Consider the following 22599-nt stretch of genomic DNA (forward strand, 5'->3'; position numbering starts at 1 on the left):
TACATTAGGTTTCAGGGGATAAAATAGACTGCTTCCAAAATATTTGTGCTTCAAATCAACATCTAAAGCAAAATTTATAGTCCTTCCTGGGGTTCTGGCTGTCCAAGAGCTGCATATGTATTACATTTATGTCCCTTGCTTCCTATGGAGTATCAGACAAATGCCATCAGAAGACATGACTGGGCAGGCACAGCAACATCTCAAACAAATCACTGCCTATACAAAGCAACCAATGGCATCCTGTTTGCAGGCCCATATTGACAGATTTCAAGACCTGAAGGAGAGCTGTATTAATCCTCGTCCACGCAGTTTTAAAGACAGGGGAGGGAAAGAACTGAAACCACAGGGAGAAAACACACACCACACACCACACATACACACACACACACCCCCACACACAGGGCAACAAGGTGCTTACATCTAATTCCAACAAGGAGACAAACTTAACGAAAGACGTGGTCATAAAGCCATAGGAACAAATTCTCCAAAAATCGTGAACAGAGATAGAATTATTCTATTATCACACTATGCTTGCCAGTCTTCTCTACCAAATACCTATGTGCCTCCTCTGTGTCAAACACTTTCCAATTGTTGGGAGTTAAAAGGGTGAACAAGGGGTCCAGCTCTGAAGGACTGTATAGTATAGCTGACAAAGGGGGGGAAAAAAACCAGGGTGTTTCTAAGAAAGTGAGCTACTAACAAAGTGCTAATGAAACAAAACAAACAAAAGCAAATAACCCAATTTGGGGAGTAAGGAAAGGCCCTCCAGGAGGCCCCAGTAAGCTCAAATCTGAAGAATAAGAAGGAGTTGGTGTTAAGAAAAAGTGGAGAGCGACAAAAGTACTTCCGGCTGAAGCGACAGCCCAGGGGTTCTCAAACCAACATCAGCATCATCTGAGAACTTGTTATAAACGCAGCCTGGGCCCCACCCCAGGGCTAGGGAACCAAAAACTCTGGGGACGAGGCTCAGCAATCTGTGTTGTAACAAGCCTTCTAGGTGCTTTTTGTGTGGCTGGAGTTTGCAAATCACTGGTATATGCAAAGGTGAACTACAAGACACAGAATGCCTGGAGGGCAAACAGGGTTGGGTGGGGATGCAGCCCAGATTTGGGCAGAGATGCTGCTGGAGGGATGGGTAGAAGTCAGGTCAAGAAGGGCTCTGTTTGCATATTATGAAAAGAATTTTGGATTTTACCCAGAGAATAAGGACGAGCCATTAAAATATGATACTGTGAATACAAAAAACACCAAATAATGTTGGTGATTATTTAAAAATATATGCAATCACAAAGATAGTACCAAATACCGTTCCAGAGACAGAAACACTCATTCCTGTACAATAGGTAGCCATTAGGAAAGGAACAGATTGGGCCCTACCTTTCTTTCTGGAGTCTTTCTTGGCGCTGGTTTTCACAGCTACTTGAAGTTCTGTCTCAGTTGACATCCTACTAAATCCTTAGTCCACTTCACACAGATCCCGGGCCTCGGCCAGGCTCATTGAGGACTCCTCTCCAAGAAAACGACTCCTCCCTTCAGAAATGACACCCCGAGCTGCACATTTCATTCACTCCTTTCGAGCGCTGCAAATCAAGGGAAGAGAACATTCAGAATCACCACCCTGGTGAAGTTAGAAATTAGGAGGGCAAAAAGGAACTGTCAAACATACAAAAACAGGAAAACCTTGGTCTCCATGTAGAAACTGTTCACATGGTTTCATTAAGCCATCAACAGAGTTCATACAACAAAGAGAATTAGAGGCCTTATCTGCAAAACTCACAATAGGTAATGCAAAACAGATCTTTAAAACTCTGGATTTTCAAGAGAAGCAAAACTCAATTCTTTATTTTCCATGTTTCTTATTGTCAAGCACTAGATGCCACCCAGAAAATACAGCACAGGCATATTTCCTGAGCAGCCCCATGGAGACATTTCCAACAACTAGGCACCCATACGTCAGCCAAGCTTGACTAGTGCTTTGGCAGCTAAAGCAGATCATAGGGAAGTGACCTGTGGTCTGTCCCTCACTGGCAGGCATCAGAGGGAACGCGGAGTTGACATACAACTGGGCTCCAAGGGTAAGGTGACAAACGGGGCTGAGAAACTTTCCAGCAAGCCCATTTTTATGTCAGCTTTTCCCGCAGCTATAAGAGCAGACAAGCATTTAACGTGGGGAGGAAAAGAAAAGGAAAGAGGCAGGCAGACACACATTTCATCCCTTCTTTCTTTAATAAATATGCCTTGCACACTACTAGGTACTGTTAAGTTCAGACACTGTGCTGGGAAGAGATAATAATGATGATAATACCACTTCAATTACAGCCAGTATTTACTATACATTTACTATATACTATGCCCTCAGCTCCTGCTTCACATACGTTATCTCATTTGATTTCATTTAAATTGAATGAATGTATTCCCAGTGTCAAGTCAACAATCTTTCCCAGGGACCGTCTCTCTGATAGCTATATGTGAGAGTTCAGTTGAAAATAAACATTTCAGGAGTTATCCATTTTTAAAGAATATTAAGATAAAGCTACTGGAAATGGATCTTCAAACTGTGTAGCCAATTCTTAGCTCATGCCACAGATCTAGAACTTTTCATCTGAAAAGGCTGACCTTGAACGCGTTTCAGCTCAAAAAGAATAATGACCAAAATCTCTTAATCATGCCAATTAAAGATGGCTTAACTAGAAAGGCTAATATAAAAGCCACATAAATTGTAGTAAGGCTTAAATATGGGGAAACTCACACCTTATCCAAAGATATCTGCTTTCTTTGTTTGCTTTTAACAAACTGTTTTACAAACTATTTTTTAGGAGGACACTGGCCCTGAATGAAGGTACTTAAAGTAGAGGATCTAAGGCTACAACTAAAGAAAATGGAAAATTATCTTCCTAGAATGGGGTCCAGGAAACCATATGTTGAAAATGAGAACTTTTCCGGCCACTTTTGTGCCATCTATCTGCACCATGCCACGAAGCCCTCACCCCCTTCCTAACCTCTTGCCCTCAAAAGACAACATTCCATGAGAGATGACAGAGTCACAAAACTTGGTCATATAAAGAGATAATTAATTTTATTAATAATACTAGTCATTTCATTGCAACAAGTATCTACTAAGAACCTACAACAGGCCAGGTGCAAGTGCTGCCTCATTCATGTCAATAGACGTGTACTGCACAACCATGCAGGCCAAGAGTACAGGGTCAAAGCCTGATTCCTGTCCTCAAAGAAATTCAGTCTAGCAGAGGTGTCAGTCATGTAGGGGATTGCAATACACATGACCAGAATGAAAACAGACAAAAACTGGGCATACTGGGTAACAAAGGAGCAAGCTTTCACCTCTGCTTGAAAGAATCAATAAAGCTTCACAGAGAAGAAGCTCTCCACTGTCTGATCTTGAAGAATGATGCCTCTGTCACATGGATGATAAGGGAAAGGACCAATGGGTACTCAGTACATGCATGTGTAATAAAGGAATAAATGGCTGTCTCAGGCAGAAGGACCAGCATGTCCAAGGAGGCTTGAAATTAACAACCAAAATTAAAAAAAGGACGCATTAAGTCTAGTAGGGAGGTGACACACTTTCCCATCTTCCCAATTCTCCCTTGTGCTGTTACCTTTCTATGGAATTTTTCTTTTCAATTCTGCCTTGACATTCTCAAGGTTCAGTTCAAAGAGGTATCTTAGGCAGAAAGATTTTCTGATCCCTCCATTAAATGGAACTGTAATAGGGAAGAACAAATCTGACTCCATATTGGATCTGTTTCTCTTACTTTAACCTTTGTACTCTATTGCTTTTGCTACAAGCTAAGAATGTTGTCTTAGCCTGAAATATACAGGATAGGCCATTCTCAAGGCTCTGACCTTTAAAGGTATAACACTTTTCCATTCATACAGAGATAAAGAGTTGCACAACAGAGAATAACATTTGCCTTGTTGGAGGTTTACAGGAACATCCTGACCTGAGTTACAGGGACAGCTGCAAGAACAAAGGATTAAAACACCCAGAAGTTTGTAACAACCAGCCACACCCCCTCCCCTTTTAGTATAAAAGAAGCCTGAATTCTAACTCAGGGAAGATGGTTCTTTGGGACATTAGTCCACCATCTTCTCGGTCTGCTGGCTTTCCAAATAAAGTCACTATCCCTTGCCCCAACACCTCATCTCTCAATTTACTGGCCTGTCGTGCAGCGAGCAGTATGAGCTTGGACTGGGTAACAGAATCTCTCCTTACTTGTGTTATGATCTGATTCTTGGCCAACTTCGTAGTTTAAGCCATTTACAAGCAATGTGATATTGAGGAAGCTATGCAACCCCTCTTTGCCTCAGTTTCTATACCTTTACAATGGGGATAACAGTATCAACTTCATGGAGTGGCTGTGGAAATTGTGATCACACATGTGACATGCTTGGAAGGGTGTCTGGGCACATCTCCTGGCAAGCACTTAATAAATATTAGGCTCTAATAGTTTCCTGTGTTACAAACACAGGAATACAAGGTCAAAACACAGCCTCATATTATTATCCTTTCACAGAGGAGGAAACTAAGGCAGGTTAAGTCGGCTCTCTAAGGACAAATTGTAGGAAATGGTAGAAGCTAAGATATTTCCATGATGCTGGTCTTGCACACAGTAGGTACCTAATCCATAAACACCGACATGAACTGAAATATGGGTTTTACACCATTTCAAGCACTCTTAAAGTCGATGTATAAAACTGGATTGGATTTGGGCCATTTTCTTTCCTTTGACTTTGTAAGCCACAATAAAGAACCTCTCCCTACTCTGTGGGCATCTTCAGTGTCACTTGTTTGACAAAATGTGATTGTGTTCAAGTGTTATAAGCATTACTTGTGAATTCCTGAAGTACATCCCCATATCAATAAAGAAAGGAAACCAGCATCATCTCTAATAAAAACTTGCGTAAGGAAGCTACAGTACAGAGAGAACATTCCACGACCAGGACCCTGGCATCCCCTTTAATTTTCCAAAAGCCAGAGGTTGAGCAAATGCTGTGAAGTAGCTCCAAATTATTTAGGAAATTCGTTTCTTTGTAATTAAGGAGATTAAAGTCCTCTAGGGCCAGAAACCATGTGACAACTCAAATCATTTTTCCCCAGTAAAAGCTGTGAAACCCTACCAGTTAAATTCAGGCTCGCCTAGAATTCTGAAATGCTTCAATAATGTTTCTTTGCTCCACACAATCTGCAGTAATTTAATATTCCTGAAGTGTGTCAGGTTTTTTATAATGAGCTCTTCAAATCTAAAAGTGAATTATGTAGCATTCCACTACAGACATTCTGTCTACTGAACTGCTTCTAAATGTAAAATCCCACGTTCAGTGATGGGGGGGGGGGGGGGGGGGTAGGGAGTGGGGGAGGGGCAAAAACACCAAACCACAAAGCAGAGAAAACAGATAGGCCTTTTCGTTTTTAAACAAAGCACAAAGGTTTGAGCAGCTACAACAGAACAAATGCATGGTAAAACACCTACTATAACGCACCTTTGTGTTCTCTCTCCTCCCCACCCACGCTCAGACGATCCTACGGTAAAATAGCTAATGTTTATGAAGGCCCATTATTTGCCAGGTACTATACTATGAACTTTTCACATATTATCTTAGCCAATCCTTCAGTCACTTGAAGAGTTAGATACTATTATTATGTTCATTTGACAAATGAGGAAAGGGAGGCACAAGCCAGTTTTGTAGCTCGTTCATGGTCACGTGGCTAGTAGGCAGCACAGCACAAGGCAGGGTCCAAGCCTCTCTTCTCCCCAGTTTCACTCACAATCCCCCTGGAGGTCCATTAGCTGGGGAATGGATAAACAAAATGTGGTGTAACCATACAATAGAATATTATTCAACCATAAAATGGAATGAAGGATTGATACATGCTACAAGGTGGATGAACCTGGCAAACAACATGCCAAGTGAAAGAAGTTAAACACAAAAGGTCACTTAGTGTGTGATTCCATTTGCCTCCAAAATACCCAAAATAAATAAATCCATAGAGATAGAAAGCAGATCAGTGGTTGTCAGGTGCTGGGGGAAGCCAGGGAGTGGGGAATGACTCTTCAATGGTTACAGGGTCTCTTCTGGAGGAGATGAAAATGTTTTGGAACTAGATGGTGGTGATGGTTGAACAACATCATGAATATAATAAATGCCACTGAATTATACATATGAAAACGGTTAATTTTATGTTATGTGAATTTCACCTCAATTTTAAAAAGAAAAAACAAAAAGTCAAAAACAACCCTCCCAGCCAGGTGCCACACCCTGATTTAAGCCTTGTGTGATATGCTAAGGACACTGAAATTCCAGGCTAAAGGGACAATCCAGCCTTAACAACCAGATGAAGAGCTATACTTCCCAGAAACAGGACTTTGGGTTTCAGTGGCAGCAATTTTATGGATTAAAAATTGTATGTGCTACTACCTGACGTTTCATAATTTAGGGCATCTTAATCAGCTTCATTCAAACTACAAAGCACTGAAAACAGGCCATTTATCAACAAGGCAAAAAGGTTTGCAATAGTACAGACCAGGGGTCTTAGTTTCCACATCAGTAAAATAGGAAGACCACCACCAAGTGTGTAAGATTTGGAAGATCAATGAAATTTGGGCACTTAGGAAGCCTAGCTCAATCTACAGCATGCTAGTTTCATGTAAGAAAGGAGAAGACTTAACTGCTTATCTTTACAAAAAGAAACAGGACAAACACACCAGAAAACAATGAAGCTGTCTTTCTACATGAATGGGTCGTAGAATGACTGACGGACCAGGTAGAAGGACAAGGCAGAGGGCGATACTTCTCAGTATAGCTTTTTGTTTAATTTCCAAATTTGGAAGCCTATTAATGCTCTACATATCTGAAGAAAGTAAAATTAAGTTAACAGGGATAGGAGGTGGGGAAAATGCTAAAACTGCAAGTGGATGGAAACAAATGAATCCAACTGTATTTCAGAGGAGCATCATATGCACAATCACTGAAAGGGTAGGAGAAGAAGAACTAATATGAATAGCTACGAACACAATTTGACTGTTTACACTCGGTCTTGAACAGGATTGGGGCAGGGGGAGCTAAAAACAAACCTCAAACTCTTTTTAGTAGGCTTTTTTGGGTAGTGCTAATGGGCAAAGCAATTATAAAACTATTTTAGATGTATTATAAGATTGGACAAGGAAGTAAATTCTTTAATGTTCTTGGGAGCCAAGATTCTCACTATTCAAGAAGAGACATTAAAATATGGAAAGGGGGAGGGCAGGAAAGAGAACTGTGGGACAGACTGGAAATTGGAGATTTCAGGGTAAATTCATGGTTTATAAAATATACATGCATCTGTATATGAGAATGTGTATACATGTGTTTATATGCATATGACTTCCCAGCCCTGTCCACTGAGCAGGTCAAGGAGCAAAGATAACCCAATGACAACATGACACCTAAATACCTAGATTTTGGTTTCTACTACCACTCCTCAGTAAAAGGACCCAGGGTTTCTTGGAGAAGTGGGTGATTCCAGAGCTGGGGCATGGCAAGTATAAGATAAGCCCGACATATCTTGTAGTTCCAGAAAGTAATGAAGTACTCAAAACCAGCACCAATGATAGGGGCATGTCACAAGGATACAGACGCCATCTTGGAGGAGCTCTCACTGGCCAATTCTGAAACAGCTTAAACACCAATATAATTTAAGGAAGGTAAATAAATAATAAACCACTGAAAAAATGGGAATCCATACTGAAAACAGACAGATAAACAAGTAGGGGAGAAGGGAAGGCTGTCTTGTTGACAGTAGAACAGATACTATCTGGTAAATACAGAGGAAGTGCTAGAGTATAAAATCACATTTTGCAGCCATCAGAGTAAAGCTTAGCCAGACAAGAATCATCAATAAATGCTAAATCCAGGGAAATTTTTCAATGAGAAGCAAGCCATTTGTAGGTCTTAAAGTGTCTTCTCACTTGTTGTTTGTAGTTGCAAGGGGAAAATTTGTGATCATACGATGGAGACATTGAACACCACCTCAATTAGGTTATCAAAATTAACATTAACAAAGACGAGCAAATGGATATCCGGTGATACCCCAAGAAGACCACATCATTATCATGCAGCATCCTGGCCAGGAATCTAATCAGAACATGTATATAAAAATGCGGAGAAAGTCTATTCTTCAAAAATGGCATAACCAAAGACAAAGACAGGCTGTGGAAATATTTTAGATTAAAAGAAACAAAACAGGTACAACAACTAAATGCATTGCTTGTACCAGATCCTCCTTTACTAGCTAGAAAAGAAATGTTACAAAAGAAATTAGTGAGCCAATTGACAAATTTGAATATGGATGGCAAATTAGGTAAAAATATTATATCAAAGTTGAATTTATTTGATACCTTTCCTATGGCTATGTAAGAGAAAATACCTATTCTTAGGGACTACACACCAAATATTTAGGTATAAAGGGCTAAGCTACATGCACCATTCAAATGATTCAGGAAAAACAAATCATATACATATATATATGTACATGCAGCATATGTGTGTGTGTATCTATGCAGATACACAGAGAGAGAGAATACACAAATGATAAAGCAAAGGTGATAAAACAGTAGCAATAGGTGAATCTAAGTAAAAGGCATAGAGTACTTTTTGTATATTCTTATTCTTTTACTTTTTTCTGTAATTGTGAAATTATTTCCAAATTTAACAAAAAAATTTTTAAAAGCCTAGCTCAGACGCTAACACATACAGGGATGCAACAAAGCCAATTCTGGTCTCACTTTTCTTTTAAAAAGTTCAGACCCATTGCAGCTCCCTGGATGGCATGCTTTCTAATTCCCAAGGCTACTTGAGTTTAAAATCAGTTTATGGCTGTCAGTTCTTATTATAGATTCCAACTTCATCCTGTATCTGCCCGGAATGCTTGACTTGACACAAGTCTCTGGACCAATGTTGTTTCGAGCAGGTCTGTTTCTTACTGAACTCTTGACTTCCCCTCCAGACTCTGCCTCCATGCCAGGAATTGCCCCCCAACTCCGTCCCAAGACTTTTCACCTACTGGCCCCATAGATCACTGCAAACTCCTTTAATTACATAGCCAAAGTCAGTCTTTGTTGGGCCATCTCCCTCTGCATCCCTGGGACTATGATTTTAACCTGTCAACCCTTTTTCCGTTTTTTTTTAATATGTCAAGGGCTAACTGATCTGATCTAGCCCATTTGGGAACTGCCTAAAATTTGCTCATTCTGTACATCTGTTCTTTTCAGGAACAAGAAAAAAGGAAAGAGAAAGGTTTCGCTAGAGCCCAATGGCAACACTTACTTAATTCTGCCAAGGGTGTCAGAAGTGCAAGCGCTACAGAAACTTTACCAGAATGATATTTGAAGATACTACATCTCTCTCTCTACTGTTAAAATACCACCATCCTCACAGCAAATGTAGGGCCATCACTTGCTTTGCCCAAACCCTTCCAGAATACTACTACATTGATAGAACATATCCCTGGCTTTAAAACTCTGAAGGCCACAAAGTTGACAGATTAACAACCTCACTACAGACCCAATCAAAACTGTTTTGCCACAATTGTGTTTCAAGAAAGGAAAGAAAAATCACAGAAGAAGGACACATCTCTTGGCCTGAGAGCTCACATTCACTGTGTTGCTTGTCGGTTATGTCCACCTGACATTATGAAAAAAATAAAAAGAATTCAGGCAGCTTATAGAAAATTTTTTAGAAAGTCATTCTCTAGAACAGGATAAAATTAATGAATGAGGAAAACTGAAGTGAATGGGGAACAAAGGATTGGAAATGAAGGTAGAGGCAGAAGCAACGATAGGCCACCAAATAAAATCTGTACGGTTACAGAAGATAGGATGTAAATCTATGAGATTCCTAGAGGCCAAAGCATAGAAGGAAATATGATCAGTTACAGGTTCCACAAAGTCCACACTCAAATAACCTTAAACTAGAAACAGAGAATGAAAAGGGCCTACAGGCTTTCATAAAATCAGCGCTGTGTGGTCCCATGGACATTAACATCAGCACTGTCTCTATAGAAAATCCAACAGGGAATTTTCAATGTGCCTTAACTTATGCTGAGAATATAATACTAAAGTATAATAGCAGTAATACTTTTGAATAGGGTCAAAACAATGAGACTCAAGTCATTTTAAATTATCTTTGAACAAAGCATGCTTTCTTTTCTTTTAACTAAATTGAAAAATAAATAATTGGGATCTTACTATAGAGCTATCTGGTGGTCTGGCATTTCTAGGGCAAATCTAGAATTAAAAAACTGACATGGTCCATCAGTTTACTCATCTGTAAAATGGGATAATGCTGGCTATAATTCATGGGATTAAATGAACAGGAATAAATGAAAGCTATGTGAAAGTACTCTGGGGAAAATAAAATGCTACACTCCAGAAGGCAGGCACTGTTATTACCCAGGTATCTGTCAGCCTTCAGCAAGGTGATAACAGGAGGAACAGAATGTGTTTCTTTAATCAAACTCAAAGCTCACAAAAGTCAGAACCAGATTTCAGCAATATTAAAGGAATTTATGTGACAGCAGCACGGCATACTTAGGAATATTTCATTTAACTAATGGATCACACAGTTTCATTGAGTATTTATTGCACCATGAAAATTCATTACATAAACTAATAGAGTATCAGAAAAAAATGTGTATAAGCTTAAAATAATTCCATTAGCGTTTTCAGTACTTGAGGCCCCACTTCTGCCCAACGTTCTAAAATCTTCACCTCTGATTTTACAAAAATGTGTCAGTAAATGGCAGAACCTAAAGCAGTAAGCTGAGGGGCTGGGTTGGAATCATGCCTGACTCTCCCACTGACTGCTTATGTAACTTTAGGCACTCGAGCTACTAAAACTAGTCTGAGCCTCAACTTCATCTATAACATGGGCATCCTGTAGTCCCTACTGAAGAAAATCCACTGGAGTGAAGACATCAACCTCTGTAATATCTACTTACAAACTAAAAAAATAGGAGATAGTTCATTACTTTAACATGCAGATTCACAGCAGCACATGTATATAAATTTATATCTAAAAATTCATACGCGGCTGCCAAGTGCAAACTTCAAATAGGATTCATCAGTGGGTGGTGACTGCTAGCAGGTGACAGGCGACCACCGCAGTGACTGAACAGGGCAGCGGCTGACACAGTTCAGGTTCTTTAAAGATGATGGTAACCTAGCAATCACGCCGGGGCTGGAGACCAGTGATACTGGGGGTCTAGCTGGGAGGCTGCTTGCAACAGCGGAGCTACTGAGTTTAAAAGCTTATGCGCTTCAAGTTTTCTTTCCAAAGATGTCCTAGATAAATGAATTTGCAGGAAGAAGTAGTAAAAAAGCAAATATACCCAACTCCTTCAGCACACAGCCGTTAAATTACAGGTTCTGTAAACCAAATCAATTCCACATACATTTCTAAGCACCTACTCTGTACACAGCGGACACTGGACTACAGGGGGGAGGTACAGAGAGAGATGAATCAAGGCCTGGTGGCCGCTACACTTTCCCAAGGATGGGGGCTGGCCTCAGGTGGCCTTCTTACCTGTTCCCCAGCACTAGTCCTAAAATGGCATCCCCCTCATCACCTGGCTTTTTAGCCGACGCCTGTTCTCACTTTAACCCCACCAGCCACACGACAAGGCGGGGCATGCTGTCTGTTTGCTCTTGGAGACTGAACGCCCTCTGCCATCATCCCAGTTCCCTCCACGATGTGTCTGAGTAACTTGGAACTCTTGCTATTCCCTGGGGTCTCGCAGGAAGAAAAGACAAGTATTTAATGAGGCCCTCCCAGTGAAGGGGATTTTAAATAAATAAGCATCACATCTGGCAGCTTCACCTGCTGACTTACCTAAAATATATACTGCCATTATTGACTCTCCTTTCCACAAGCTTCATTGCATTATCTTCAAAGGTGACGGTGGGAAAGAGAACCACACAGGCCAACATCTGTCAGTGGCAAGCTGGGCGAGTAAGCAACAGATGTCCCCAAGCTGCCTGGTTCCCAGGGTGGCCCTGGGTGGCGGCTCATCCCAAGGAGGTCCACATCCCAGTGCCTGTCCTGACCACAGGGGGCACCTGCAAGAGCCCTTCCTGTTGGTCCCACGCGAGGGAGGACTCGGCCCAGATGCCACCCTCCCCCTGCCCAGAGAGCCAGGAGACGGGCATGCTCTCTCCCATCACTGACATCCCATTTTAATTCTTCTCTCTCTTCTCAAACATCAAATTTTTTTCCACCTTCCTTTGGAAAAAAATAAAAAGCCCATCAACTTCATTTGCTTCGCTAATGATTTGCTAGTCCAATCTCAATTACTGTAAAATGGGATACACGGATAGCTCAAATTTCCTCCACAAAAGGATCTGCACTTGATGGGAAGCAACCCAATTTCCACAATTATCTCCCTCACAAAATCCATCCCCAACAGTGATAACCATGGGGCTGTGTTTTGCTCAAGCCGTAAATGGGGATAGATGCTTGGACAAAGGAGCTCTTCTTTCCCCGTCGTTTCCTGATTTGTGAATGTATTTATTTGAACCTTCTTACGGAAACCTAAAAATTCCATCACACTCGGCAAATACTGAGCAAATCGCCAACATGGAAAGCTGTCGACTCTCCATGAAATGCCCTCCTCACTGTTACACCCTGCGAATGCCTTCGACTCTTAAGTTCAAGCTCCCCTTCATGGGGAAGGCTTCCCTGACCATGTGCACCCTTCGCCTGGACCACCGTCCTTTAGTGATGAGTAATGCAGGGCAGAGGCTCCCAAGCTTTTCTGCACATTGGAATCACCTGAGGATCTGGAACGACTACTGACTCTTGGCTCTCACCCTGGGATTCTCATTTAACTGATCTGAGCTGCCACCTGGGCACTGGGATGCTTAAAATCTCCCCAGGTGATCCGAATATGCAGCAATATATACGGGAAACACAGGCATAAAGGTAAAGAGAATTCACATGTGATTTCAGGGCTGGCATGACCCACTCCCTGGTCCCCCACAACTGGGCCTGTTATTGAATTCCCCTGAGCCTGAACACGTCCACTGCAAAATACGATGGCTCTGAGAATAGGCACCAGATGTGGTGGGTTTATTAAATGACATAATCTATTTAAGATACTTATCACATAGTGTTAAGTGCTGGGGATAGTCAGGAAAATGCCCCCCCCAAAAGATGCCTATGCCTTAATCACTGGAATATGATTTAGATAATTTAGATCATGAGAATGTGGACATCTGAACTGATGAGATCACAGAGAGACCTTGCCTGTATTCTGCATTTGGGCTGGATGTGAATCTTTGGGGGCCAGAGGTCGACTAGAATAGACAGAATAATGCCCTGCCCCCAAAATGTCCACTCCCTAATCTGTCCCAGCTGACTGCACCAGAAGTCCATTCCTTACCCGAGGACAATTCACTGGTTGACCAGAGCCACAACGTGGCCTGGTAGGAAGGGTTAGATCCAGACTGGATATATGAGAAGACAGGCATATTCTCTCTCTCAAGAATCTGAACTCATTAATACAGATTCTGTCCAGGAGCAACGGGGCCAGAAGTGAAAAGATGCACAAGCTCTGAGGCAGCAAGGGGTTGACTGAGCAGAAGTTATGACTCAGTGAAGAGAAGGCTGGCAGAAGCCACCAGGCAGAGAAATACATATACAATTAGGGAGTGAACAATGTCCTGTGCAATGGGAACAATAAGATGACCTGGTCCCTGAGAGACATCCAGGATCCTTCCTGTTATGAAATCATATCCCAGTCTCTGGGACGCCAGGCTGTACGGCTATTCTGAGATTCTAGAGACACTCCTCCTGCAGAAATTCCTCCTGCAGAAATTCCTGCTGTGCATGGCCTTACAATGCCACACCCCTTCTTCCTGGGGTGGGGTTTGGAAGGGGGGGCTGTAAAAAAAATAGCCTGAGGCTCACTCTGGTGTACGTATACGTACCTCTCATCTGAACCCTTAACTACATCACTCTTCACATGTTGCAGCTGGCAAAGTCACAAGATCATGAATATCACCGTCTCACAGACCGGCCTTGGGTTTTCAAATCATGGCTCCACTAAGTCCCAGTTATGTGAACTTTGGCAAGTCCCTTGAAGTCTTTGGGTCTCAATGCCCACCTCTGTGAAGCTGGGAAGTTGGTACCTTGCCCCTAATGGTTGCTGAGTAGAATAAATACGATGATATATGCAAATTGCCTGGTGCTACAGGAGAGATTCATTCCATATTGTTTGCCTTCCCTTCCCTCTATTTCATCTGCATATCATTCTTAGGAAGGAAAAGGGAGAAATTTCCGATATTTATTTCCTATACCATATACCTATTAGTTTTTCGATACATATGCGTCAAAATGAAGCAGGAAACAATTACCAAGAACGATTTCTGCTGTGCTATGAAATCTGATATGTTAACCTGACTTTCAGGCTCTAGCCCAGCACATCTCCCCAGACTCACAGCTCAGCCCACCCTCCTCACAGGAAACACACACTATGGCCACACTAGGTTGGTCGTAGACCCCAGAGCACACCCTGGTGACCCAATGCCACACCTCCTCACCTAATCAAACTCAGCCCACTCTTTGAGGTCCCATCTGGAAACAGATGACAAACTCAAAATAGTATTATTGCAAAGAATTAATACAGAGATTATGTACCCAAGGGTGGGCTGTGTTGAAGGGAAACCCTGAAGGACAGGCCAGGGTCCCAGGGCTAGAATAGCAGAACTGTTACCTCTCCTAGGCTTGAAGGGGTGACAGAAGGGATGGGCGACAGGAACTGGGAGGGGACCCGGTAGAAAAAGTTGCCTTAAAAGGACCCGGTGACCTTCAGTCTAGGATACAGCAAGCTCAGGGCAACCCAGCCAGGAGAAAGTCTAAAAGCCGATAAAAACACACAGACTTCACTCTGCTTCCCGCCCACCCTTCAGCCTCCTGCTAGAACTCAGCAATGGCTAATTCCAAGAAGAGGCCAAGGGGCCAGGAAGCCCATGGATGCAGTCCACCCAGGTGAGCCTTCCTCCCGGAGGGAGGAAAGGAGGATGGAGGGGAGCAGGGTGCAGCCGGGAAGGGCAGGCAGAAGACAGCCAGCTCAAGGTCCAAGGGCAGCTCCTCCTCCATGAAAAATATTCTGTCACAACCCATAGTCTTCAACATTCCTTAGGAACTTCAAAGACTACATGTCTCCTTGTGACAGAGCATGAAACAGAAGGGAGAAACAATGAAAGGAAAATAGAATTGCATTTGTGATTATACTACTATGTGCCACATTCTGGGATAAGCATTCTACATGCCTCATTTCATTCATCTTTACAACCTGGGGAGGTATCATTACCTCTGTTTACAGTAGTGGAAACTGAGGCACCGAACTGATGAAACATCAAGCCCCAGGTAGATCCAGATCTAGAACCCAAATGCATCTGTCTCCCAGTATCACAAAGTTTCCATAAATCCAGCCTGCTCTGCATACATTGTCATTTTCTGATCTACCTACATCTTGTCCCTTGATGAGCATGAAGGCCACCTGAAGGCACGGACGATCTTCTATTCCTCTTGCATCTCCATTTGCCTCTGTGCTAATGAGATGCAAGCAAGTCCCACATAGAGCTGAATAAATAAAATCACAAAAATCTCTGAAATCCCCACAATCCTATTTTTCTTCAGTTTAAAAATAACCTGTTTTGCCAAACAGTCAGAAACTTCTTTTCCCTCTTTAAACAGCTTTTTTTTTTTTTTTTTTTTTTTTTTTTTACACACATCTCATATTGGGATTCACAACTCATCGCTCCTGCAAGAAATACCCCCAGGCTCCTTGTCTATTCAGGCAAGCACTTGGTAAATTTGGAAAGCAGTTTAGATGAATTTCTGCCTGCCAAGTACGAGGATTCTGGGTAGACTTCTCTTATACAAAGTTTGAAAAGAAATATTATGCTCGTTTCCTCAAGTACATCCAACAATAGTTTTTTAAATGGACTCTGGTTAAAGTCTTTATTACTAATTAAAAAAACCCCACAAAATGATTAATAATACAGCCGTGCAGTTCTGTGTAGCTGACGTTATGTGTGTGTAATGTTACTTGGGTGAGTGCTTCTAAAACCTCCAAGTGCCTTTCCGGCACTTCATCATTAACTCCTTTTGCCTTCTCTGCGGGGTAGCAAAGGTGAGCTGGCCTGAGCTCCACGTGGAGGTTGAGGCCTGAGGCCTAAACAGCTCGCTTCCTCTGTTCCGCACTTGGCTCCCATTTTAATTTGATGGGAAGACAACAAGCCTTGTCAGAACACAGCAACAGGGAGAGGAAAAGATCTCTAGCTCCTCTTAGGAGGGTGCCCTCAGGCCTCCCCTTTTTCTCTGCGCGCATTTGACACTTCCTTTCTAAAGACTGTCACGGGTTGCCAAGCACTTCCCTGTACGCACACTCATTTCATCTTCATGACAACTCAGTAAGGTGTTTCGCTGCCCCTATTTTGCCATGTTTGGATAAGAAGACATGGGCCAGCAGTTTCTCAGCCGGGAAATGTTGACAATAGGACTGGAATCCATGTCTTCTGGATTCCAAGATCTTTTTTCATACCTTGACTCCTAGATCTACATTATGCTTTCCTGTAGATTATCTAGAGTTAAAATTAATACTATGGGGGTGGGGGTGGGGGTGGGATGAGAATAAGAGGGCAGGACCCTTTTGCTAGTATGGCTAGTAGGTTAGCTGGTCCCATCCCTCCTCTCTCAGCCCCAGCTGGTAAGACACACCTTCTTTGTTTGCTGACTCTAGGCCACACCTCTTCCCCTGTCTGATAAATCTCTGTACCTTTGCACAGCCATCTGGGCCAAAGCCGGTGGGGTCACTGGCCCCAATAAAATGATAACTTTTCCCTCTCTGGAGGGAACTTCAGCCTCTAGTCATTCAAATTTACAGTCTAAATTAGGAGTATTCATTAGGGATAAAAAGATCAAGATAGAGAAAACAGTATTAATATTAAATGGCTTCCAAGACGCAAATTGGTAAATGAAGGACTCCAGATTTTTAATTAGGTTTATCTCTAAAAAGTGAGCCAGTCTCCATTAGGTGCCCATTAACTGGAAGTTTCCAGAAAGCAGCCAGCTGGTCCTGCAAAGAGCAACTCACTCGACATTTGTGATTCTCTAGGTATTACCAGCTAATATCCGTCCACGGAGGAAGGGATATATGCTCAGAGGGAGCATGAAAAGATCTCTTCCCTCAGGAATTCCAGGGCGAAACACGCACAAAACATCAGTGGTTCAAAATGGGGACATTAAATACTCCTTTGAAAAATTTCATGAAAGCTATGTCTGAATCCCTTGCCCCAAGCTCAAGTCAAGAACTTAAGATGGGAATTAAAAAAAATAAAAAATTCAAAAGTGAAACATAACACCCATATATTTTAAAAGTACCACTTAAAAACTGTCAGTATGATGTACAATGACTTTTCACCTCCTTTTATCCATTTTGTTGGCACAATGCCATGAAATCACAATAAAATAAGAAGTTGCTTCTAATAAAAACAGGATTCTACAGCTAAAAAGTATGTTCACCTTTGTGTGTCCAAATAAAATTCTCTTAATGCCCTTGGAAAAACACAAACTAGAAGTCTTGATCCTCATTTGAAAGACTGAGAAACTGGGGCTCTGAGGAGGAAGGTGACTTACCACTTATTAGAAATGGCTGTATCCAAGTTAAAATTGAAGGCTTTAGGCTTCCAGTCTTGAGTTTTAAAGCTAGAAAGGATCTTGGATATCATCGAGACCATGGCCTAGAGTCTTCATTTTTCAAATGAAAAACTGTATCTTAGAGAGACTGAATGGTTTGCCCGAAGTCACTCAATTAGTAAGTTACACAGAACAATTAGCCAGGTCACCTGATTCCTAGTCCATTTCTGACACCACTACGGTCCAATGTGTACACCATTCGTAACATCAGCTAGAGAGAACTTCCATATGATTTCATATTATTAGACAATTTCTAACGTCATTCACTTTTACAAAATTCCTGTTCCAGGAACAAGTTGTTTTTGAAACATTTCAAAAAGCATAAAAGAGACCTTTAAAAGAATTCAAGGAGAGTAAGACTTTCGCCCGCACTATAGAAGGTGCTTTCTGCTCAGAATTTACCAAAACTCAGCTTCACAGGATGACATTCTAGAAACTGTTTCCCTAGAACTTCAGGCAGAGGAGAGAGAGCGCTCAGGGAACTATCTCCTACCCAGGGGAAATAACCTCAGCATGCTAGAAGCAAATAACACCCAACAACCTGAGCAAATTAATTTCTAATAAAGAGCTCTACTCAGAGATTTTAAAAAATTAAATTAAATGTTACCATTACCCATGTGATCAGATTGCGAAGCACAGCTCCTGAAGAGACAGCTGTCTTGGACCTTGTGGGAGCCCAGAGCCACCCCGTAAAGAAGGAAGGGCAAAGTTCACAGCTGGGAATCGTAATTAGGAGTTCCAGTGATTGCCAGAGAAGGGGTTTGGCAAGGTGTGACCACATGGGGAGAAACTAAGTGTTCTGCCATGAACACCAATCAGGGCAAGGGGCATTCAAACACAGCTCGACTCCCACCTCCAACTCCAAACATATTTCTTTACTCATTCAGTCAACAGAGTTTAATGTACTGACTGCAGGCTGTTTGCCATGCATTTGTTCAGTTGTGGTAACGTGGCTTATGTCCTAGTGAAGGAAGACAGACAAAAATGTGTAAGTCAAGCGCAGGCAGACCTTGGAGATGTTGTAGGTTTGGTTCCAGACCACCTCAATAAAGCAGATATGGCAATAAAGCAAGTCACACGAATTTTTTGGTTTCCCAGTGCATATAAAAGTTATGTTTACACTAAAATGCAGTCTGTTTAGTGTGCAATACCGTGAGGTCTAAAAAACAACATTCATATCTTAAGTAAAAAACCCTTTATCACTAAAAAATGCTAACCATCATCTGAGCCTTCCGTGAGTCAGAATCTTTCTGCTGCTGGAGGGTTTGAAGTAACTTGGAGAATTACCAAAATGTGACACAGAGACATGAAGTGAGCAAATATTGCCGGGAAAATGGCGCCGATAGACTTGCTCAATGCAGGGCTGTCACATACCTTCAGTTTGTTAAAAAGCAGCAGCTGAGAAGCACAATAAAGCCAAGCACAATTAAACAAGGTATGCCTGTATGCAATATGTCAGATGTTGGGAAGTTGTGGGAAGGAAAATAAGGGTGGAGAGGGAATAAGAAGTGCTGGAAAGGGGAACATTTTCCAAAGAGTAGTCAGGGAAGGCCCCACTGAGATGCCAGTGAGCACAGCTTTTAAGAAGGTAAAGGTGACACCACGCAGACTTGGGGGAAGAGCATTTCAGACAGAGGGGACAGCAGGCCCCAAATCCCTCAGCAGAAATATGCCCAGCGTCTTGAAAGAGCAGTGAAGAGGCTGTGTAACCGAGCAGGACCCTCTGAGGCCTTCTCAGAATAAACCTCCACCCATGTGCTCTGCCTGCCCTTTGTCTGTGGAAAAACTTTCGTCAAAGAATAAATGTAATCGGAGAAGTGAAAACATGCAGAAAAACATAAAGACAGATAAGCAAGACAAAACAGTAATACTTTAGACATTAAATGAAGTCAAGGACCTTTGGTTCCTCCTCAAGGACTATAGATAATATTATGAGCCACGTCCTTTGAGCTGTTATGCAGATACTGAAACCCCACCAGGTGGAAGAAGTTAACTGTATGCTGCCCACAAGCAGTAGACCCCAGACCAGCTGGAACCAGAAGGTTAAGGACGCTGACTCCCCATTACCTCACCACCAGCCAATCAGAAGAATGTCCATGAGCTGACCACGCCCTGCTCCTTGAACACTGTTAAGACTCCTCACTAGCCCCTCCAGGGGTGCGGGGAGGGGAACTCACGGTCTTGAGGGCATTAGCTTGCTGCGGCCCCCTTTGCCCGGCAAAGCAATAAAGCTCTTTCTGTCTGCTTCACCCAAAATGCTGTTTCCGAGATCTAATCCAGCACCGGTGTACAGAGGCCGAATTTCAGCAACAGCTGGTGTGGACCAGAGGGGAGAGGGAGAAAGAAGCAAAAGGTGAGGCCTCAATGAGGCCAGAGTCAGGCACCGGGGCAGAGAGGATGGGGTCCTTGCCCTTAAGCAGCTGACAGTCTAGTAAAAAGCAACGCAGCCCACCAGGCTGGGTTTTTCTGGCTTCACCATTCGTTTTTTTGGGGGTTTTTTTTGTTATTTATTTTATTTATTTATTTTTGGCTGCGTTGGGTCTTCGTTGCTGCTCGCGGGCTTTCTCTAGTTCTGGCGAGCGGGGGCTACTCTTCCTTGAGCTGTGCATGCTTCTCATTGCGGTGGCTTCTCTTGTTGCGGAGCATGGGCTCTAGGTGCGGGGGGGCTTCAGTAGTTGTGGTGCACGGGCTCAGTAGTTGTGGCATGCAGGCTGTAGAGCGCAGGCTTGGTAGTTGTGGCGCACGGGCTTAGCTGCTCCACGGCAATGTGGGATCTTCCTGGACCGGGGCTTGAACCTGTGTCCCCTGCATTCACTAGTCATATGATGCTGGAAAGGAAAACCCTCGTGAATTGAGAACAGTCGTAACTTCATCTCATCTATCCCGCTAATCCTGCTCCTGTCACCAGAGTGAGATGATTTCAAAACACTAGACTCCCATGTGTCATCTCTCTTCCTCTGCAGAGCAGCGACGTGGGTTTAATATTTTCATCTCCATGTCACAGGTAAGAAACTTAAGACGCAGAGAGTTCAGTTCTTGCTCAAGAAAATACAGGTAGTGTCAGAACCAGGATCTGAACACAGGTCTTTGTGACGCTGAAGGCCACAGCTATGAGGTCCTTGTCATGACGGCATAAGGAAAATGATGGCTGGAAGCGACATGCAACACGGGAAGGGCCATATGGCCTCATGATGGCTGTGCCTGTCCTAGTGACTCAGTGTGTCACGCAGGATGGTGGAACAAAGTGTTCTCTCCCACACTGAGAGCTGGGCAGTCCCACATGGGGATGTCCCCATTCCATGGGTGGAAGACTAAACCTGTCTGGCTTCTACTGGTAAGTCTGGCTTCTAGAGCCTGATCACCCTGGGAAACTGAGGCAGCTATCTAGGTCCCCCAGGCTTAGGAAGCTAAGCTTTAAAAAGAGACAGACAGACAGACATCAAATTCTCTGTAGCTGTCTTAGAATGATGCGGTTTATTCCTCTCTGAAGGGAAGACTTCCTGCCTCCAACCCACCTGAAGAAGAGGAAAGAAAATCAGTTATGCAGATCAGCACATGTTTATGGCACTGGACCTTGCACCCAATATACCAAGATCCAGTTTAACTCACAGGAGAAATGAACATGTTCTGGTTGCTTTTCTCCCTGGAATGTCCCACACCCTTTTTTCCCAACAGAAATCTATATCCAGGCAAAGGTCACCAGTGGACACCCCAACTCAAGCCAATTTAACCCAATATGACTATGATGGTGTGTTGTCGATATGTACACATCTTTCTTCTCAATGGACTGTGAAACAAAGGCAACACATAGCATGAGGATAATGATGATAAAAATAACAGCAGCCATGAGGTGAAGTCAATCTTAGACTTAATTCCTGGTTCTGAACTTTACTGTTTCTTAACCTCTCGGAGCCTAAATTCCTCATCTCTGAAATATGAATACTAATATTTCTCTCACAACTTTACTATTATGGGGAACAAAAAGTATGTAAAATTCCTGGTCCACAGTAGTTCCTAGTAACTGAGGGCTGTTATTCTCCATTAAAATAAAGGTGAATATGATTTTCATGGCACTTTTTCCATCCATAATCTCAGTTGATCCCCCAAACAAATCTCTAGCCCTTCATTTGGGGTCTTTCACTTAGTAGTTGCTCAAAAAATAGAATTCAGAGCTAGAAGAAGAGTTCTGAAATCATCTCAGCCTCTCATTTTACAGTTAGGAAACTGAGGCTCAAAGAGGGGACATATTATACTTTTACCTAAGCAATCACCTTCTACAATAATTCAGAGACCTCTTCTTGATGATAAATTTAGCTAAAGACAGCATGGCCTCAGAAGCTAAATGCCACAGGGGACGTCACCAGGGCATGGACAGATGCGCTCAGGATCAAATGTAGTTGTTGTGATTTCCAGAATGATCCAAAGGCTTTATTTACACTCCTTACACTCCATTTTACATAGGAGAGTGCAGGAAAGTGCCTTGTGCCTCGAATGCAAACTGGCCCCCGTTTTACACTGGACTCTTGCTCAGGGAAATGAAGGCCAAGCTTTTCAAAGGTTCTAATAGGCAGAAAAGTGGCTGGTGGGCAGCAGGGCTGTGTGCAAACCTCAACACTGTTGCTTTCCACCTGTCTCTCCACTTGCTTGTTATCCAAGGGCTCCAGGAGGCCAGTTCCACACTCAGTCTAATTGAACAGGGGCGCTTCTGCAAGACTGAATTGTCTGCTTGAACAAGGCAGGGCCGGTAGAGTCTGACTCTCAACCCTCCTCCCTCTCATCAGGACCCTGGCTGGGCTGGTGCCTTTGCCCAGGAATCCTGAGATGAAGCCCTCTGTAAAA

General features: G+C 42.8%; 1 protein-coding gene across 7 annotated transcripts in view; it reads right to left on the minus strand.

Annotated features, from left to right (window-relative positions):
* The window catches only part of DAB1 (DAB adaptor protein 1), a 416708-nt gene that overhangs the window by 278744 nt on the left and 115365 nt on the right, over positions 1-22599 (minus strand). For all 7 annotated transcript variants that reach the window (XM_028164171.2, XM_057532044.1, XM_057532077.1 and 4 more), the window contains exon 2: positions 1378-1580. In XM_028164171.2, coding sequence (XP_028019972.1) covers positions 1378-1444 — 67 coding nt within the window. In that variant the 5' untranslated portion in view covers positions 1445-1580. The remainder of the gene's footprint in view (positions 1-1377; positions 1581-22599) is intronic.

This window comes from Balaenoptera acutorostrata, chromosome 1, assembly GCF_949987535.1.
Source record: "Balaenoptera acutorostrata chromosome 1, mBalAcu1.1, whole genome shotgun sequence".
In the NCBI taxonomy this organism is placed as follows: domain Eukaryota; kingdom Metazoa; phylum Chordata; class Mammalia; order Artiodactyla; family Balaenopteridae; genus Balaenoptera; species Balaenoptera acutorostrata.